At 46.0% G+C, this 17,534-nt stretch overlaps 1 protein-coding gene across 3 annotated transcripts in view; it reads left to right on the plus strand.

The window, feature by feature from the left end:
• Window positions 1-2,759: 2,759 nt before the first annotated feature.
• The window catches only part of LOC144692184 (calcium-activated chloride channel regulator 1-like), a 44,343-nt gene continuing 29,568 nt past the window's right edge, over window positions 2,760-17,534 (plus strand). For all 3 annotated transcript variants that reach the window (XM_078560728.1, XM_078560730.1, XM_078560729.1), the window contains exons 1-4: window positions 2,760-2,992; window positions 3,197-3,340; window positions 10,429-10,579; window positions 14,235-14,340. In XM_078560728.1, coding sequence (XP_078416854.1) covers window positions 2,831-2,992; window positions 3,197-3,340; window positions 10,429-10,579; window positions 14,235-14,340 — 563 coding nt within the window. In that variant the 5' untranslated portion in view covers window positions 2,760-2,830. The remainder of the gene's footprint in view (window positions 2,993-3,196; window positions 3,341-10,428; window positions 10,580-14,234; window positions 14,341-17,534) is intronic.

A 17,534-nucleotide genomic window follows, 5' to 3' on the forward strand; every position in this document is an offset into this window, starting at 1 on the left:
CCTCCTGGCGAAGAAGTCCCGATCCATAGGTGATCCTCCTTCGCTGTCGTTCACCGTGACTCGGACGGTGATAGGTAACCCACGGTATGGATTTCGATTGCATAGAGTTCTATGCAACACACGAAAAGAACCGGCGAGAGAGGACAGCCCTGCCTGACTCCAGATTTAACCGGAAAGCTATCTGTTTCCCACCCATTGATTGAGACTGCGCTACTGATGTTAGTGTAGAGCAGTTGGATCCAATTTCGAATTCCCTCCCCAAACCCCATTTTGGAGAGCACATCTACCATGTAGGTGTGCAATATTCTGTCAAAGGCCTTCTCCTGATCCAAGCTGATGAGGCAGGTATCCACACCCCTGTCCTGCACATAGGCAATTGTATCCCTGAGCAGCGCGAGGCTGTCAGAGATCTTCCTGCCTGGCACAGTGCAGGTCTGGTCAGGGTGAATCACCAATTCCAGAGCGGATTTGATCCAATTGGTGATGACCTTGGACAGAATCTTATAGTCCACGTTCAACTTTTCCCGAATGCTTCAGTCACTTCTCACTACTGCCCTCTGTTGGATGCTCTTCCTCCTGTTGAGTGCAAGAGTCCTTCCCTTCGATCGCCTTCTGAGTCACGATGTTTGCAGTGACTTCTCCCAGAATGTTTCAGTCACTTCTCACTACCGCCCTCTGTTGGAGGGAACATGTGGAAGGAAACCTTCTGATTACCACATACCGTCCTCCCCCAGCTGATCAATCAATACTCCTCCTCGTGGCTGAAGCACTGACGGTGGCAAGGGCGCAGAATGTACTCTGGGTGAGGCCTTCGACGCCCATCACCAAGTGTGGCTCGGTAGCACCACTACTGACCAAGCTAACCGAGTCCTAAAGGACATAGCTGCTAGACTGGTTCTGTGGCAGGCGGTGAGGGAACCAAGAGGGAAAAACATATTTGACCTCATCCTCACCAACCTGCCTGCCGCAGATGCATCTGTCCATGACAGTATCGGCAGGAGTGACCACAGCACAGTCCTTGTGGAGACGAACCCCACTTTCGCACTGAGGATACCCTCCATCGTGTTGTGTGGCACTACCACCATGCTGAATGGGATAGATTTTGAACAGACCTAGCAACTCAAGACTGGACAACCATGCCGTCAGCAACAGCAGAATTGTACTCAACCACAATCTGTAACCTCATGGCCTGGCATATCCCCCACTCTACCATTACCACCAAGCCACAACCAGCAGATCAGTTCTAAGCTCTGCAGACCTGCCACATCCAGTCGTGAATAGTGGCGGACAATTAAGCAACTCACTGAAGGAGGAGGCTCCACAATATCCTCATCTTCAATGATGGAGGAGCCCAGCACATCAGTGCAAAAGATAGGGATAAAGCATTTGCTACAATCTTCAGCCGTAAGTGCCGAGTGGATGATCCATCTCAGCCTCCTCCAGAGGTCCCCATCATCAAGAAATGGCTGAAAGCATTGGATACTGTAAAGGCTAAGGGTCTTGACAATATTCCGACAACAATACTGAAGACATGTTCTCCAGAACTTGCTGCGCAACTAGCCAAGCCGTTCCAGGATAGCGACAACACTGGCATCTGCCCGGCAATGTGGAGAATTGTCCAGGTATGCCCTGTACACAAAAAGCAGGACAAATCCAACCCGGCCAATCACCATTTCATCAGTCTACTCACAATCATCAGTAAAGTGATGGAAGGGGTCATCAACAGTGCTATCAAGCAGCACTTGCTTAGCAATAACCTGCTCACTGACGCTCAGTTTGGGTTCCATGAGGGCCTGACCTCATTACAGCCTTGGTTCAAACATGGGCAAAAGAGCTGAACTCCAGAGGTGAGGTGAGAGTGACTGCGCTTGACATCAAGGCAGCATTTGATTGAGTGTGTCATCAAGGAGCCCTAGCAAAACTGGACTCAATTGGAATCAATGGGGGGAAACATCCCACTGGCTGGAGTTATATCTAGTACAAACCCATGACCACTACCATCTAGAAGGTCAAGGGCAGCAGACATATGGGAACACCACCACCCTCCAAGCCACTCACCATCCTGACTTGGAACTATATTGCCGTTCCTTCACTGTTGCTGGGTCAAAATCCTGGATTTCCCTGGGTGTACCTACACCACTTGGACTGCAGCAGCTCAAGAAGGCGGCTCACCACCAGGTTCTCAAGGGATGGGCAATACTGGACTAGCCAGCGATGCCCGGATGCCTTGAATGAATAAAAAAAATTAAATGTGCATCCCACCTTTAAGCTCGCAATCAGTGAGCGCACAAGATTCCAGCCATAATATTCATAAATGACATTAGTAGAGAGTTAAATGTGGGTCTTCAAGGCCTCCAAATTTCACAAAAATCTACTTTTTTTGCTCCTCAGTGAGGTCGAGAGTGAGAAACAGCTTTTAGCACTCCTTCACCCTCACTGATAATCGTGTTGCTACTCTTTGTTTGGGATTCTCGTTCAACTCTGTGGCAATCTCATAACTCTGCCATTGAGAATGGAAGAATTGCCAATCCCACATCAAATCTCCCTCACATCCGCAAAAGCAGCCGCTGGAACATTCGAAAACAAAATGACTGGTCCAGCAGTCAACGCCCAGGTCAAAGTTGCAGACCACATTTTCGATGACTCTTTTTGTAACATTTGCTGGCTCTCTTACAGCCACCAAAATCCTCCAAATCCCGGCTGACACCATGCTCAATGTGGTATGAGACTGGCAAAGAGCCTTTATTTACATATCATGACATCAGAGACCATATGAATCTGAGAAGGCACAGTGTAGGCGGATAATGATCCAAACAGCCTGGGTGCAATAATGAAGTTCCAAAAAACATTTGGTTTAGTGCTCAGCTGCATTCTGTGTGATTGTATTAAAAATTCTTCAGGAGCAAAGTTGGAGAATAATGGATATAGAGACATAGTTATTGCTATTAACCCTGGAATCCAACATAACGAGGAGCTTATTGAAAATATCCAGGTGAGGCATTGATGTGCTGTCTGAAGAAAACCAATAGTCTTTGCTTTGTTTCATTGTGTGTCCTTCATGTTGTATTGTATTGTTTAGCATTCAGGATTTAGTGAGAGAGGTGGGGAGAGTCAATATGTTTTTTCCCTCTTCTCTCTCATCATTTTGATTGACGAAGTGGGGGATTTCCATTGTAAACTTGTGTTCGCTTCACAGGAAATAGTGAGTGAAGCCTCCTTCTACCTTCACCGAGCTACCAAACAGCAAGTTTATTTTGCCGACGTGAAAATCCTGCTGCCTCAGTCGTGGCCAGTTAGTTCTAGCTCGGTTCACAGACCGACGAGCGAATCCTACGAGAAGGTAAGAACCGAGAGGCGAAGGTAGACGATCTCCTCCAGCCTGCTCCCCGTTCAGCCCGGGGGAACTTGGGGGAGGAGGGGGGTTTTATTTTTTTTGACGCCGAACTTCTGCCCAAGTTTCGGCGGCGGAGAAGGCGCAGCTTCGGGGGGAATTCTCAGCGGAACCTGGCACTTCCTATTGAATGTAAACTCTTAACTGAAGCTTAGCAATTACTGAACAACTCTCCCACAATAAGTCAGCGCTCGTTTAACAACAGAATACTTGGAAATGAACAGTTAAATTGCCTGTCAGTGGTGTCAAAAAGTTCCCTTTTTTTATTGCATTGAATTCTAGAAATTGTATCAGAGATAAACAAAAAACTGCGGATGCTGGAAATCCAAAACACAAACAGAAACAGAGATACCTGGAAAAACTCAGCAGGTCTGGCAGTTCTGTTGAAGGGTCGTGAGGACTCGAAACGTCAACTCTTTTCTTCTCCGCCGATGCTGCCGGACCTGCTGAGTTTTTCCAGCATTTTCTGTTTCTGTCTAAAGTGCACAGGTTCAGCAGCGCTGACCACAGGGTCCTGGGACATTTCTGGGGCCGTTGGGATTCAGTAATGTTGGACAGTCAGGTTCTGGGGTCTGGTGAATAGTGGGTGGAGGGCGTACAGGACTTGGCAACAGAGGGTGGCAGAGGAGAATGGCTCCATGAGTGAAGGGTGGGTGCCAGGAGGAATTGCATCTGACTGCACTGAGAACAGTGGTAGCAGCTACAGTGGAGTCAGGCATAGCAACATTCCCTGTTTTTAATGTGATGTACATTGTTGTAGGGTGGCCGAGTTGCCTATTTGTGATAGAGTTGAACTGCAGACACTACTTGAGTGGAAACGTTAAGTTTATTTACAATATACTCCGCAGCAACTATAAGACCATGGACCACAAGACATAGGAGCAGAAGTAGGCTATTAGGCTCATCAAATCTGCTCTGCCATTCAATTAGATCATGGTTGATTTGATAATCCTCAACTCCACTTTCCTGCCTTGTCCCCATAACCTTTGATTTCCTTACTGATTAAAAATCTATCTCAGCCTCGAATATACTTAACGACCCAGCCTCTACTGCCCTCTCCAATCAAGAATTCCACAGATTGACTATCTTCTGAAAGAAGAAATTCCTCCTCATCTCTGTTTTAAATAGGCAACCCCCTATTCAGATTATGTCCTCTGGTCCTAGACTCTCCCACAAGGGGAAACAATCTCTCAGCATCTACCCTGTCAAGTCCCCAAAGAATGTATATGTTTCAATAAGATCGCCTCTCATTCTTCTAAACTCCAATGAGTACAGGCCCAACCTACTCAACCTCTCCTCTTAAGAAAATCCCTCCATACCCAGGGTCAACCTAGTGAACCTTCTCTGGACTGCCTCCAATGCCACTATACCTTTCCTTAGATAAGGGGACCAAAATTGTTCACAGTATTCTAGGTGTGGTATAACCAGTGCCTTGTATAATTTTAGCAAGGTTGAGCTGTTTTTATACACCATTCCCTTTGAAATAAAGGCCAACATTCCATTTGCCTTCCCTGTTACCTGTTGAACTTGTATGTTAGCTTTTTTGGAATTCATGCACGAGGACTCCCAAATCCCTCTGTGCTGCAGCCTCCTGCAGCCTTTCTCCATTTCAATAATATTCAGCTCCTCTATTCTTCCTGCCAAAGTGCATAACCTCACATTTTCCCACATTATATTCCATCTGCCAAGTTTTTGCCCACTCATTTAACCTGTCTATATCCCTCTGTAGACTCCTTGTGTCATCCTCACTACTTGCCTTCCTGCCTATTTTTGTGTCATCTGCAAACTTGGTGATAGTACATTCACTTCCCTCATCTAAGTCATTCATATATATTGTAAATAATTGAGACCCCAGCACTGATCCCTGTGGCACTCCACTAGTTGCAGGTTGCCATCCCAAAAATGCCTCCCTTATCCCAACTCTCTGCCTTCTATTAGTTACCCAATCCTCTATCCATACTAATATACTATCCCCAATACCGAAAGCTCTTATCTTATTAAGTAGCCTTAGGTGTGGGACCTTATCGAATGCCTTTTCGAAATCCAAATATATTACATCTACTGATTCCCCTTTATCTATCCTGCTTGTTACCTCCTCAAAGAATTCTAATAAATTTGTTAGGCATGATTTCCCTTTATGAAGTTATGCTGACTCTGCTTGATTAGATATGTATTTCTAAATGCTCTGCTATTACATCCTTCATAATAGACTCCAACATTTTCCCAATGACAGATGTTAAGCGAACTGGCCTATAGTTACCTGTTTTTTGTCTCCCTCCATTTGTGAATAAGGGTGTTACATTGGCCGTTCTCCACTCACAGAATCACAGAATCACACAGTGCAGAAGAGGCCCTTCAGCCCATTGAGTCTGCACCAACATGTGACAAACACCTGACCTACTTACCTCATCCTATTTACCAGCACTTGGTCCATAGCCTTGAATGTTATGACGTGCCAAGTGCTCATCCAGGTACTTTTTAAAGGATGTGAGGCAACCCACATCCACCACCCTCCCAGGTAGCGCATTCCAGACTGTCACCACCCTCTGGGTAAAAAAGTTTTTCCTCACACCCTCCCTAAACTTCCTGCCCCTCACCTTGAACTTGTGTGCCCTCGTGACTGACCCTTTATCTAAGGGGAACAGCTGCTCCCTATCCACCTTGTCCATGCTCCTTGTACACCTCAATCATCCTCTGGGACTTTTCCAGAACCTAAGGAATCTTGGAAGATTACTACCAGTGCATCCACTATCTCTGTAGCTACTTCCTTTAATATCCTAGGATGCAACCTATCAGGTCCAGGGGGCCTATCGGCCTTTAGCCCCATTTGTTTCCCTAGTAATTTTTCTCTAGTGATAGTTATTGTATTTATTTCCTCCCTGCTTTTTGCCCCTTGATTATTTATTATCCTTGCCGTGAAGACTGAAGCAAAGTATTTATTCATCTCCTCTGCCATTTCCTGGTTTTCCATTATTATTTCCCCCACCTCATTCTCTAAGGGGCCTATGTTCATTTTGGCCTCTCTCTTCCCTTTTATATATTTAAAGAAGCTCTTACTGTCCATTTTTATATTACTTGCTAATTTACCCTCAAAGTTTATTTTCTCCCTCTTTATTTTTTTTTGGTCATCTTTTGTTGGTTTTTAAAACTTTCCCAATCCTCTGCTTACCGCTAATCTTTGCCTTATTGTATGATTTTTCTTTCAATTTGATACTGTCCTTAATTTCCTTGGTTAACCACTCTTTCAACTCCAACTCCATCTCTGCACTATCTACTGAGGTAGCCTGCGCTACTCTCCTATTAGTTACTACAGATCATGTAATCTTCCCCAACAAGTATTTATCCTTAAAGGTACATTACACACTAAATAAAACCATAAGTACTACATACATGGACTAGGATCTTAACTTACATCTGAGACCACGGTGTTCTCTCAGTACAGCCATGGATTATCAACCCAGGTTACAAGCTCAGATCCCATGTGGTAATCAACCCCGTGATCCCAGAGGCTGGAAGGACATCGATCGATCCAAGCTGACATTCAAAAAAATAAGTAAAAACAAAAAATCTGAAGACATTGTTGTTGCCCAGATAGCTCAGTCACTTACCTTTTGCAAGAAACTCAGTTCCATTCAAGATGGAGTATCCTGCAGATAAAAGGAAAATACTGTAGACGCTGGAAATCTGAAATAACAACAGAAAATACTGGAAAAACTCAACAGGTCTGGCAGCACCTGTGGAGAGAGAAACAGGGTTGATGTTTCGAATCCGTATGACTCTTCTTCAGAGCTAAAAGTTCTACAGTTGTCTCCCCTTTGCTCCCTAATTCTTTAATTGGCTTGAACATGAGCCTTCTGATGAGGGAAAGCCACCCTTCCCTGCACCCCTGCATGTGCCTGAAGTCGGCCCTCGCTCTGCAGGCAATGGGCAGGTGGAGATCCCTCCAATGCGCATTCCGGACCCTAACAAACAGCGCCCACCCAGACGAATGGGGCCCGAAGGGTGTCAAAGACGGAGTGACAGAATTTTATGGAATGCAGAGAAGACTTGAGAGAGTTTGAGATATGGCGAAGGTGATGGGCAGATGGGGTGAGCTGTTAAAGGGGCAGTCTGTGGAGGGGGGGGTGAGACCTTCACTGCGCTGATTGGGACCAGTGCCTTTTTTTTTAAACGGGTGAGGCACTTGGAAAGGATGAAAGCTGAAGTGTTTACTTTTGAAAGTTGTGTAATACAGAATGATGGCTGGACTCTCCCAGGCTGTGGGCTAATTGAAAATCCCAAAATTGATTTTTATACTTTTGTTCAGCGTGGTTATTACAGGTTACACAATCAAAGTGTGTCATCAGAGGCAAAGTACAGATTAGCTAAAATCCCTAAAGAGCGAATGACCTTCTCCTATTCCTAAATGCAGGGTGTCACTTGCTTGTGTTCCAGAAGGAAAATTAAACAGTTCCATTTATAGAACACATCATTATCCCCTCAGACACACAGGAAATTAGGTCATCCATTTGGTATCTGAGGAGACAAATGACCAATTATTCTGATTTTAGCGGCACTGGGTCAGGGTGAAGCATTGGATCTGAGATCTCCTTGCTCTTTTACAACGAGCCCACTATGCAGTTAAATCAAAGAACTGTTTCCATTTGAGCAAGGGATTGAAAAACTTCTCCTCCTCCTTCAGGTACCATGCCCTAAGAAGGTGTTGGAAACCATGGACTTCTATTGGATTGGTCCATAATTATGCTTGGCAAAGTGCTGCAATGGTTCACCGTTGCCTTCTGCAGTATGGCTGACCAGGAAATTTTCCCATTCCTACCACCTGCCATCAGGCGTATTGGAGGGATTTACAGGCTGCTAATCAACCTATTTGGTCACATTATGGGCACACCTCCCATAGTCATTAAGTCCTGAAGGCGGACTTGAACCAAGAGGTAGGGACACTACCACTGCACCACAAGTGGCAGTTGACATTTAATACAGAGAGCTGTAAATTGATTCATTTTGGCAGCAAGAGTGAGGAGAGGCAATTTGAAACAAAGGGTACAATTGTAAAGGGGGTGCAGCAGCAGAAGGGGTATACGTGCATAAATCACTGAAGGTGGCAGGGCAAGTTGAGAGTGTGGTTAATAAAGCATATGGGATCCTGGGCTTTATAACTCGGAGCATAGAGGTTAGGCCTCAATTGGAATGTCACGTCCAGCTCTGGGCAGCACACTTTGAAGAGGATATGAAGGCATTGGAGAGGGTGCAGAAAAGATTCATGAGAATGGGATGAGGAACTTCAGTTACAATGATAGAGTGCAGCAGCTAAGGCTGTTGGCCTTGGAAAAGTGAAGATTAATAGGAGATTTGACAGAGGTATTCAAAATCATGAGGGCCTGGACAGAGGAGATAGGGAGAAACTGTTCCCATCGAGGGACACAATTTAAAGCGATTGGCAAAAGAAGCAACAGCACCACCAGGAAAAACTATTGTGCAGTGAATGGTTAGGAACTGTAATGCGCTGCTTGAGAGTCTGGTGAAGGTAGATTCAAGCATGGCTTTCAAAAGAGGATTGGATAATTATCCAAAGAAAAAATATTTGCAGAGTTACGGGGAAAAGGCAGCGTTGGGTGTTGAGACTTGATGAGTTGCACGAGAGAATCAGCAGGGATATGACGGGCTGAATGGCCTCCTCCTTTGTTGTAACAATTCTATGATTCTATTATTTTAACTTTTTCAATGTGTGCAGGAGATTTGATTAAGAAAATGGCCCTTTTTAAATTTTTTTGGGTGACAGTGCAGGCTTGGTAATTTAAAGGGGCAGACTGTGTCCAGCCAGCATGGAGGCTTTTGGGATGCTGCATGGCCAGGGCAGCTTAAAGGGATTATTGAGATAGAGGAGGGACTAAAGAGAGTGAGGATGCTCCTGGACTCTTCCAGATCACCAGGCAATCTTGTACAAAGCTCTCAGATTATGAGTCATGTCCAGCCAACGAACTATGGTTACACGATACTGTAGCTACTGACTGTGTGCTCATTCTATTCCCAACACAACCATAATTACTCTGAATATTTACACTTGGAGAACACAGCCCAAAGTTGTGGCAACAAAATGGGGGGCCCTCATAGCATGCGTGTGTGTGTGTGTGTGTGTGTGTGTGTGTGTACGTGTCTGAGTGTACGTGTGTGTGAGTACGTGTGTGTGTGTGTGTGTGTGCGTGTCTGAGTGTGTGTGTGTGTGCATGTGTGTGTGTGTCTGTGTCTGAGTGTGCGTGTCTGAGTGTGCGTGTGTGTGTGTGTGCATGTGTGTGTGTGTGTGTGTGTCCATGTCTGAGTGTGCGTGTCTGAGTGTGCGTGTGTGTGTGTGTGTGCATGTGTGTGTGGTGTGTGTGTGTGCGTGCGTGTGTGCGTGCGTGTGTGTGTGCGTGTGTGTGTCCGTGTCTGAGTGTGCGTGTCTGAGTGTGCGTGTGTGTGTGTGTGTGTGTGTGTGTGCATGTGTGTGTGTGTGTGTGTGTGTGTATGTGTGTGTCTGAGTGTGTGTGTGTGTGTGCATGTGTGTGTGTGTGTGTGTCCATGTCTGAGTGTGCGTGTCTGAGTGTGCATGTGTGTGTGCATGTGTGTGTGTGTGTGGTGTGTGCGTGTGTGTGTGTGTGTGTGGTGTGTGTGCGTGCGTGCGTGTGTGCGTGTGTGTGTCCGTGTCTGAGTGTGCGTGTCTGAGTGTGCGTGTGTGTGTGTGTGTGTGTGTGTGTGTGCATGTGTGTGTGTGTGTGTGTGTGTGTGTATGTGCGTGTCTGAGTGTGCGTGTGTGTGTGCATGCGTGTGTGCGTGTGTGTGTCCGTGTCTCAGTGTGCGTGTCTGAGTGTGTGTGTGTGTGTGTGTGTATGTGCGTGTCTGAGTGTGAGTGTGTGTGTGTGCGTGCGTGCATGCATGCGCGTGTGTGTGTGTCTGAGTGTGCATGTGTGCATGTGTGCGTGTGTGCGCGTGTGTGCGTGTGTGTGTCTGTGTGTTGTTGCAGTGAATATCTCTCATGAAAACATCTCATTGTCTTTTCCTAGGCTGACGTGATCATTGCTGAACCACACCTTAAACATGGAGATGACCCGTACACTCTGCAGTATGGTGGATGTGGTGAGAAGGGCCGGTATATTCACTTCACCCCAAACTTTATACTAAACAGCAGCCTGACTCAAAATTATGGTTCAAAAGGTAAATTACCTTATGTAAGTTAACACCATTGTTGCTTATACTTTGAGCACTGAATTATGCCTAATCAGTTAGTGAGAGAGAGAAAGGGAGAGAGGGAGTGGGGGAGAGTGTAGGAGGGAAGGGAAGGAGAGAGGGAGTTGGGGAGAAGGGAAGGAAAGGAAAGGAGGAGGTGGTGGGGGTATAGTGGTAATGTGGCTGTGCTCGTGATCTAGAGGCGCAGGCTAAAGCCCTGTGGATACTGGTTCAAATCCTATCAAAGCAGCTGGTGGAATTTAAATTCAATTAATAAATCTGAAATTAAAAGCTAATGATGAATCGATTGTTGTTAAACCCCCATATGGTTCACTAATACCCTTTAGAGAAGAAACTATGCTGTCCTTAAGTGACTCCAGACCCACAACAATGTGGTTGACTCATAAATGGCCTAGCAAGCAACTCAATTGTATTAAACTGCCACGAAGCCCAAAAGGAATGTAACCAGATGGGTAACCCAGCATCGACCTAAGTACCAGAAATGACAACAGCAAACCCAGGCCTGTTGATCCTGCAAAGTCCTCCTAACTAACATCTGGGGGTTTGTGCCTAAATTGTGCTGTCCCACAGTCTAGTCAAGCAACACAGAATCATACCTTACAGATAATGTCTGTCCTAGACATCACCATCCCTGGGTATGTCCTGTCCCACCAGCAGGACAGACTCACCAGAAGTGGCGGCACAGTTGTATACATACGGGAGGGAGATGTCCTGGGGAGTCCTCAACATTGACTCCGGACCCCAAGAATTCTCATGGCACCAAGTCGAAAATGGTCAAGGAAACTTCCTGTTGATCGATCTACTACCCCACAACCTCCCCATCACCCACCTGTCTCTCAGCAGATGAATCAGTAGCCCTCCAAATTGAAACACTAAGGGTAGGGCACAGAATGTACTCTGGGTGGGGGGTCTTCAATGTCCATCACCACGAGTGGCTCGGTAGCACCACTACTGGGTGAGTCCTAAAGGACATAGCTGGGTTCAGCAGATGGTAAGGGAACCAACAGGAGGGAAAATGCTGCTCATCCTCATTCTCAGCAATCTACCTGTCATGTGTCCATGACAATATTGGTAGGAGTGACCACCATACAGTCCTTATGGAGAAGAAGTCCTGCCTTCACATTGAGGATACCCTTCGTTGTATTGTGTGGCACTACCGCTGTGCTAAATAGATTTCGAAGAGATCTAGCAACCAAGATTGGGCATCCATAAGACACTGTGCGCCATCAGCAGCGGCAGAATTGTACTCAACCACAATCTGTAATCTCATGGCCCAGGAAATCCCTCGCTTTATCATTACTATCAAACTGGGGGATCAACCCTGGTTCAATGAAAAGTGCAGGAGGTCATGCCAGGCATATCTAAAAATGAGGTGTGAAGCTGCAACACAGGAATATTTACATGCCAAACAGCGGAAGCAGCATGCGATAAAGCTAGACACGGAAGCTCCACAAATATCCCCATCCTCAGTGATGAGGGAGCCCAGCACATTAGTGCAAAAGATAAAGCTGAAGCATTTGCAACCATCTTCAGCCAAAAGTGCAGAGTGGATGGTCCATCCTCTGAGGCCTACAGCATCATAGATGCCAATCTTCAGCCAACTTGATTCACTCCACGTGATATCAAGAAACGGATGAAGAAACCAGATACTGCAAAGGCTATGGGCCCTGACAACATTTCTTCGACAATAGTACTGAAGACCTGTGCTCCAGGGCTAACCATGCTGTTCTAGTACAGCTACAACACTGGCACCTACCCAGCTATGGCGAAAATTGCCCAGGTATGCCCTGTCCATAAAACGCAGGACTAACCCAATTTGGCCAATTACGGCCTCATCAGTGTACTCTCGATTATCAGCAAAGTGATGGAATGGGTTGTCAACAGTGCAATCAAGTGGCACTTACTCAGAAACAACTGCTCATTGATGCACAGTTTGGGTTCTGCCAGGGCCACTCAGCTCCTGACCTTATTACAGCATTGGTCCAAACATGGACAAAAGAGCTGAACTCAAGAAGTGAGGTGAGAGTGACTGCCCTTGACATCAACGCAGCATTTGACCGAGTGTGGCATCAAGGAGCCCTAGCAAAAATGGAGTCAATGGGTATCAGGGGGGGAAACACTCCGCTGGTTGGAGCCAGACCTAGTACAAAAGAAGATGGTTATGGTTGTTGGAGGTCAACCAACTCAGTCCCAAGACATCGCTGCAAGAGTTCTTCAGGGTAGTATTTTGGGTCCAACCATCTTCAGCTGTTTTATCAATGGCCTTCCCATCATTTCTAAGGTCAGAACTGGGGACGTTTGCTAATGATCGCGCAATATTCAGCACTTTCATGACTCCTCCAGATGTTGAAGCAGTCTTTGTCCATATGCAGCAAATTCTGGACAACATTCAGGCCTGGACTAATAAATGCCTCATGAGCGTTAGGCAATGATCATTTCTAATAAGAGAGAATCTCACCATCAGCCCTTGACATTCAATAGCATTATAATCGCTGAAGCCCCATTATCAACTTCTTGGAGTGTTACCATTGCTCAAGGACTGAACTGGACCAGCTATATGAATACTGTGGCCACAAGAGCAGGTCAGAGGCTGGGAATTCTATGGTGAGTAACTCACCTTCTGATTCCCCAAAGCCTGTCCACCATCTACAAGGCACAAGTCGGGAGTGTGATGGAATACTCTCCACTTGCCTGCCTGAATGAGTGCAGCTCCAACAACACTCAAGAAGCTTGACACCAACCAGGACAAAGCAACTTGTTTGATTGGCATCCCATCCACCACCTTCACCATCCACTCCCTCCACCACGGATGCACAGTGGCAGAAGTGTGTACCATTTACAAGATGCTCTTTCGACAGTGACCTCCACCACCTAGAAGGACAAGAGCAGCAGATAGATGGGAACACCACCACCTGGAAGCTCCCCTCCAAGTCACTCACCATCCTGACTTGGAAATATATCACCGTTCCTTCTCTGTCGCTGGGTCAAAATCCAGGAACTCCCTTCCTAACAGCACTGTGGGTGTACATACACCACATGGACTGCAGCTGTTCAAGAAAGTGGCTCACCAGCATCTTCTCAAGGGCAATTGGGGATGGGCAATAAATACTGGCCCAGCCAACGTCACCCACACCCTGTGAATGATTAAGTAAGAAAAAAGAACATGATCCCAGTTGATGACCTGGAACATGATCAAGATGAGCACAGGGATTTCTATGACAACGGGAAAGGGAGGTACGATGAAGGCAAAATTGGTGGTGTGAGGCCTTGGTGAAAGAATTGTGAGCAATGTTACGAACAGAACAATATACTTTTTATAAGCTCCTTTCCCGTCAGGTCAGTCGAGCACTAAAGTGTTCAACTAAATCCTTTAACACACCAATTCTATCCCATACTCAGGAACACCGTAGCAGAAAACAGTACCACCACTAACACAGGGGGACAGAATATTGATTGCTTTGTGAGGCCACAAAGTAACTTCATGCCACTGAGTGTGTTTTACATACATGAGAGGAAAATGGTAATATTTAAACTTTCTGAAGCATCAATTCCATTTATACCTCACATAAAGTGAAAGCATTGGTCTCGTTACTTTAACCAAAAATTGCTCCTGTTTCTACAGGTAGAGTTTTCGTTCACGAATGGGCTCATCTTCAGTGGGGAGTTTTTGATGAATATAACAATCTGGTGCCCTTCTATTTATTTAATGGAACCTACGAAGCAACAAGGTGGGAAAACTCTAATTGTATGATTTTGGTCATGAAAAATGTCCCTTGGGATTTCTACCCAAGAAATCCCTTTCTGTTCTTGTAATCTGCTGCAGTAAATGTGTTGACATAACTAGGACAGCAAATTGTCCTGGCAGCTTGCCTATGTCATTATCTCATGAATGGGGAAGGGCTTGTGTTTCTGCCAACAACTGTCATCAGAGGTGGCAAAATCCTTCTTAGCTATGAGGACTCCTAACATTATAAATTGTGCAATTTAGGCTATCCAGCTGTGGAGTGTGGACAGCCCAGGACCATTTTCCACGGGTCCTTCTACTGGGCAGCTCAAAAAGACCCATCTGTCACTGTGAGAGTTACACTGTAGATTTTTTCCTGTAGCTAGACAAACCTTCCAGCCTCTTTTAACTTCTCATGACCTCAGTCATCAGTCTGAGCGCAGGCTCCACCCACAATCCGCATCATAAATAATAGTCAGCATTTTCTCTGCTTCAGGTGCAGGCTTGGTTGTTTCTACCTCTTGCTCTGTACCTCTCAGTTGGCTGCAAACCACACAAGGCAAAACTGCAACTCCCCTTTCTGTCTCTGATATTCATGAATTCATGGAAGCCTGTAACCTGATCTCAAAAAGGCTTCCTCTACCTTCTTCCCCCTGGCAACAAGAAACACAGTTGGACGTAACTTCCAAGCTCCAGGGCATTGTATCTGGGGGTTACCCCAAAGATGCGCTGGGGAACCCCACTGGATATTCCCAGGTAAGAATTACACAGAGATTGCCTGGGAAGTGCCAACTTCTCACAGGCAATTTCCCTGCACTAGGAACTATCTGAAAATTGTGATCTAAATCACAAACTTCAAATGTTTCCAACTATGTATAATAATAGTTAACCAGAAAACGTTGGGAGAATTAAAATCAATTCTTGCTTCTGGGTAACTCTTGTACAGACCCACATTGACAACGCCTCCCCCCCCCCACGGGACTCCCCTCACAACTCCAAACCCCCAGGGCACTCCCCCAACCATCCTCTTCCAAAGGCTCCCTTCCCCCCCATGGGACTCTCCCATTTCCCCTCCATGGGGCTTTCCAAACTCCCGACTACACCACCAGGTCTGATCCAACCTGACCCACCCCCTCAAAGCCAAGGCTGACCCAACCAGCAGCATCCCTCCAGCCCCCCAATGTCCTGTCCGACCTGACCCACCCCCAAGACCCCACCCGACCCCTCCCTCAAGGCCCAACCAAACCTGACCCGACTTCCCCCCGCCCCAAGGCCTTACCTGATCTACCATCAACCCCCACCCCCACCACGCCCCATAGGCCCAACCCGATCTGACATCCTCATTCCCCCACCCCCGAAAAGGCCCAGCCTGACCAAACCGGTCTGCCCTTGCCACCCTGCCCAAGGCCACACCTGACCCAACAGGCTAGTACCCATATAAAAAGGTCTTGGCTTACTTATCTTCGACTGCACAGCCCTCAGTGCTAGGTCCCGAGGATGCGCTGCACTGGTCAGATCTCGCCCAGCCTGAGTCGGAAGGTCGGGCAAGGTAAGATCAGCTAGATTTTCAGGAAAGAACTTTCAAGTAGAGTGGCAATCCAATTCAGTTGCCACTCCCATTGGAAGTTACAGCCCACTACCTGTGTATTTAAGTAGAAATGCTAATCAGTCACCTTTGATCCCAACTCCCTTTCATCTTAGAAGTGTAGGGATAGTTCACGGCACAACAGTTTGCAACTTGATATTGGTAACGCGTTTCTGGGACTTTGGGACTCAGAGCCTACTCATTGTAGATTTAGAAACTGCTATCATTGTCTCTAAACAGAAATACTTTGCACAACCCTCTCAACAAAACAACCTGAGTCCCTCTGATATCTAACAACTAAACCACCCAGGTTTACAGTCAGGCAGATTCCAGCACAGGTCATATGATCTCTTTCATTTCCCCTACATTTCAAGCTATAGTCCCAAACTGTCATGACCTCATAAACCAAAAGATACATTTCTAAGGCATAATAATCTTATAAACCTCAGTAACACATACGTAATGTAACTTAGAGAGACAAATGGGCAGAGCAACAGCCCCGTCTAAAGGAACTTCCACTCGTATCTTTTCTAAATAATAGGTCTAATCTTGCTGGTGGGCAAGTTATTGAAACATTATTGGGGAACGGCATAAATTGTCATTTAAAAAGGCATGAATTAATCAAGGATGGTCAGCATGGATTTGTTAAGGGAAGGTTGTGCTTGACTAATTGAAATTGATTGAATTTTTGGAGAGGTAACATGGAGGGTCAAGGTGGGTAGCGCATTTGACGTGTTCTACATGGATTTTAGCGAGGTTTTTGACAAGGTCCCGCATGGCAGGCTGATCAGAAATGTAAAAGCTGATGGGATCTAAGGGCAAGTGGAAAGTTGGGTTAAAAATTGGCTGCTTTTTAAAAATTCTTTCCTGGGATGTGTGTGCTACTGGTAAAGCCAGCATTTCTGAACATCTCTAATTGCCCTTGACCTGAACGGCTTGCTAGGCCATTTCAGAGAGCTGTTAAGAGTCAACCACATTGCTGTGTGTCTGCAGTCACATGTAGGCCAGACCAGGAAAGAATGGCAAATTTCTTTGCCTAAAGGACATTGGTGAATCAGATGGGTTTTTACAACAATCAATGATAGCTGTCATGGTCACCATTACTGTGACTAGGTTTATATTCCAGATTTCTTAATTGAATTTAAATTCCACCCGCTGCCATTGTGGGCTTTGAACCCATTTCCCCAGAGCATTAGCCTGGACCACTAGTCCAGTGGCATTATCACTACAACACCATCCCCCCTTTGTTGTAGAAAGCAAGGACAATGACCAATGGGTGTTTTTGTAACTGGAAGGCTGGCTCCAGTGGGATGTACCAAGTCCCTGGCTTTTCATGATAATCAACAATTTAGACTTAAATGTTGGGTCACTATTAAGAAATTTGCAGACGTTACCAAAAAATGGCCCTGTGGTTGATAGTGAGGAAGAAAACTGCAGACTGCAGGAAATATAAATGGATTGCACAGGTGCGCAGAAATGATGGCAAATGGAATTCAAACCAGAGAAGCATGAGGTAATGCATTTGGGGAGGGCAAACAAGGCAAGGGAATATCCAATAAATGGTAGAATATTGACAAGTGTAGAGGATCAGAGGGACCTTGGAGTGCATGTCT

The sequence above is a fragment of the Cetorhinus maximus genome, chromosome 17 (assembly GCF_964194155.1).
Source record: "Cetorhinus maximus chromosome 17, sCetMax3.hap1.1, whole genome shotgun sequence".
NCBI classification, from domain to species: domain Eukaryota; kingdom Metazoa; phylum Chordata; class Chondrichthyes; order Lamniformes; family Cetorhinidae; genus Cetorhinus; species Cetorhinus maximus.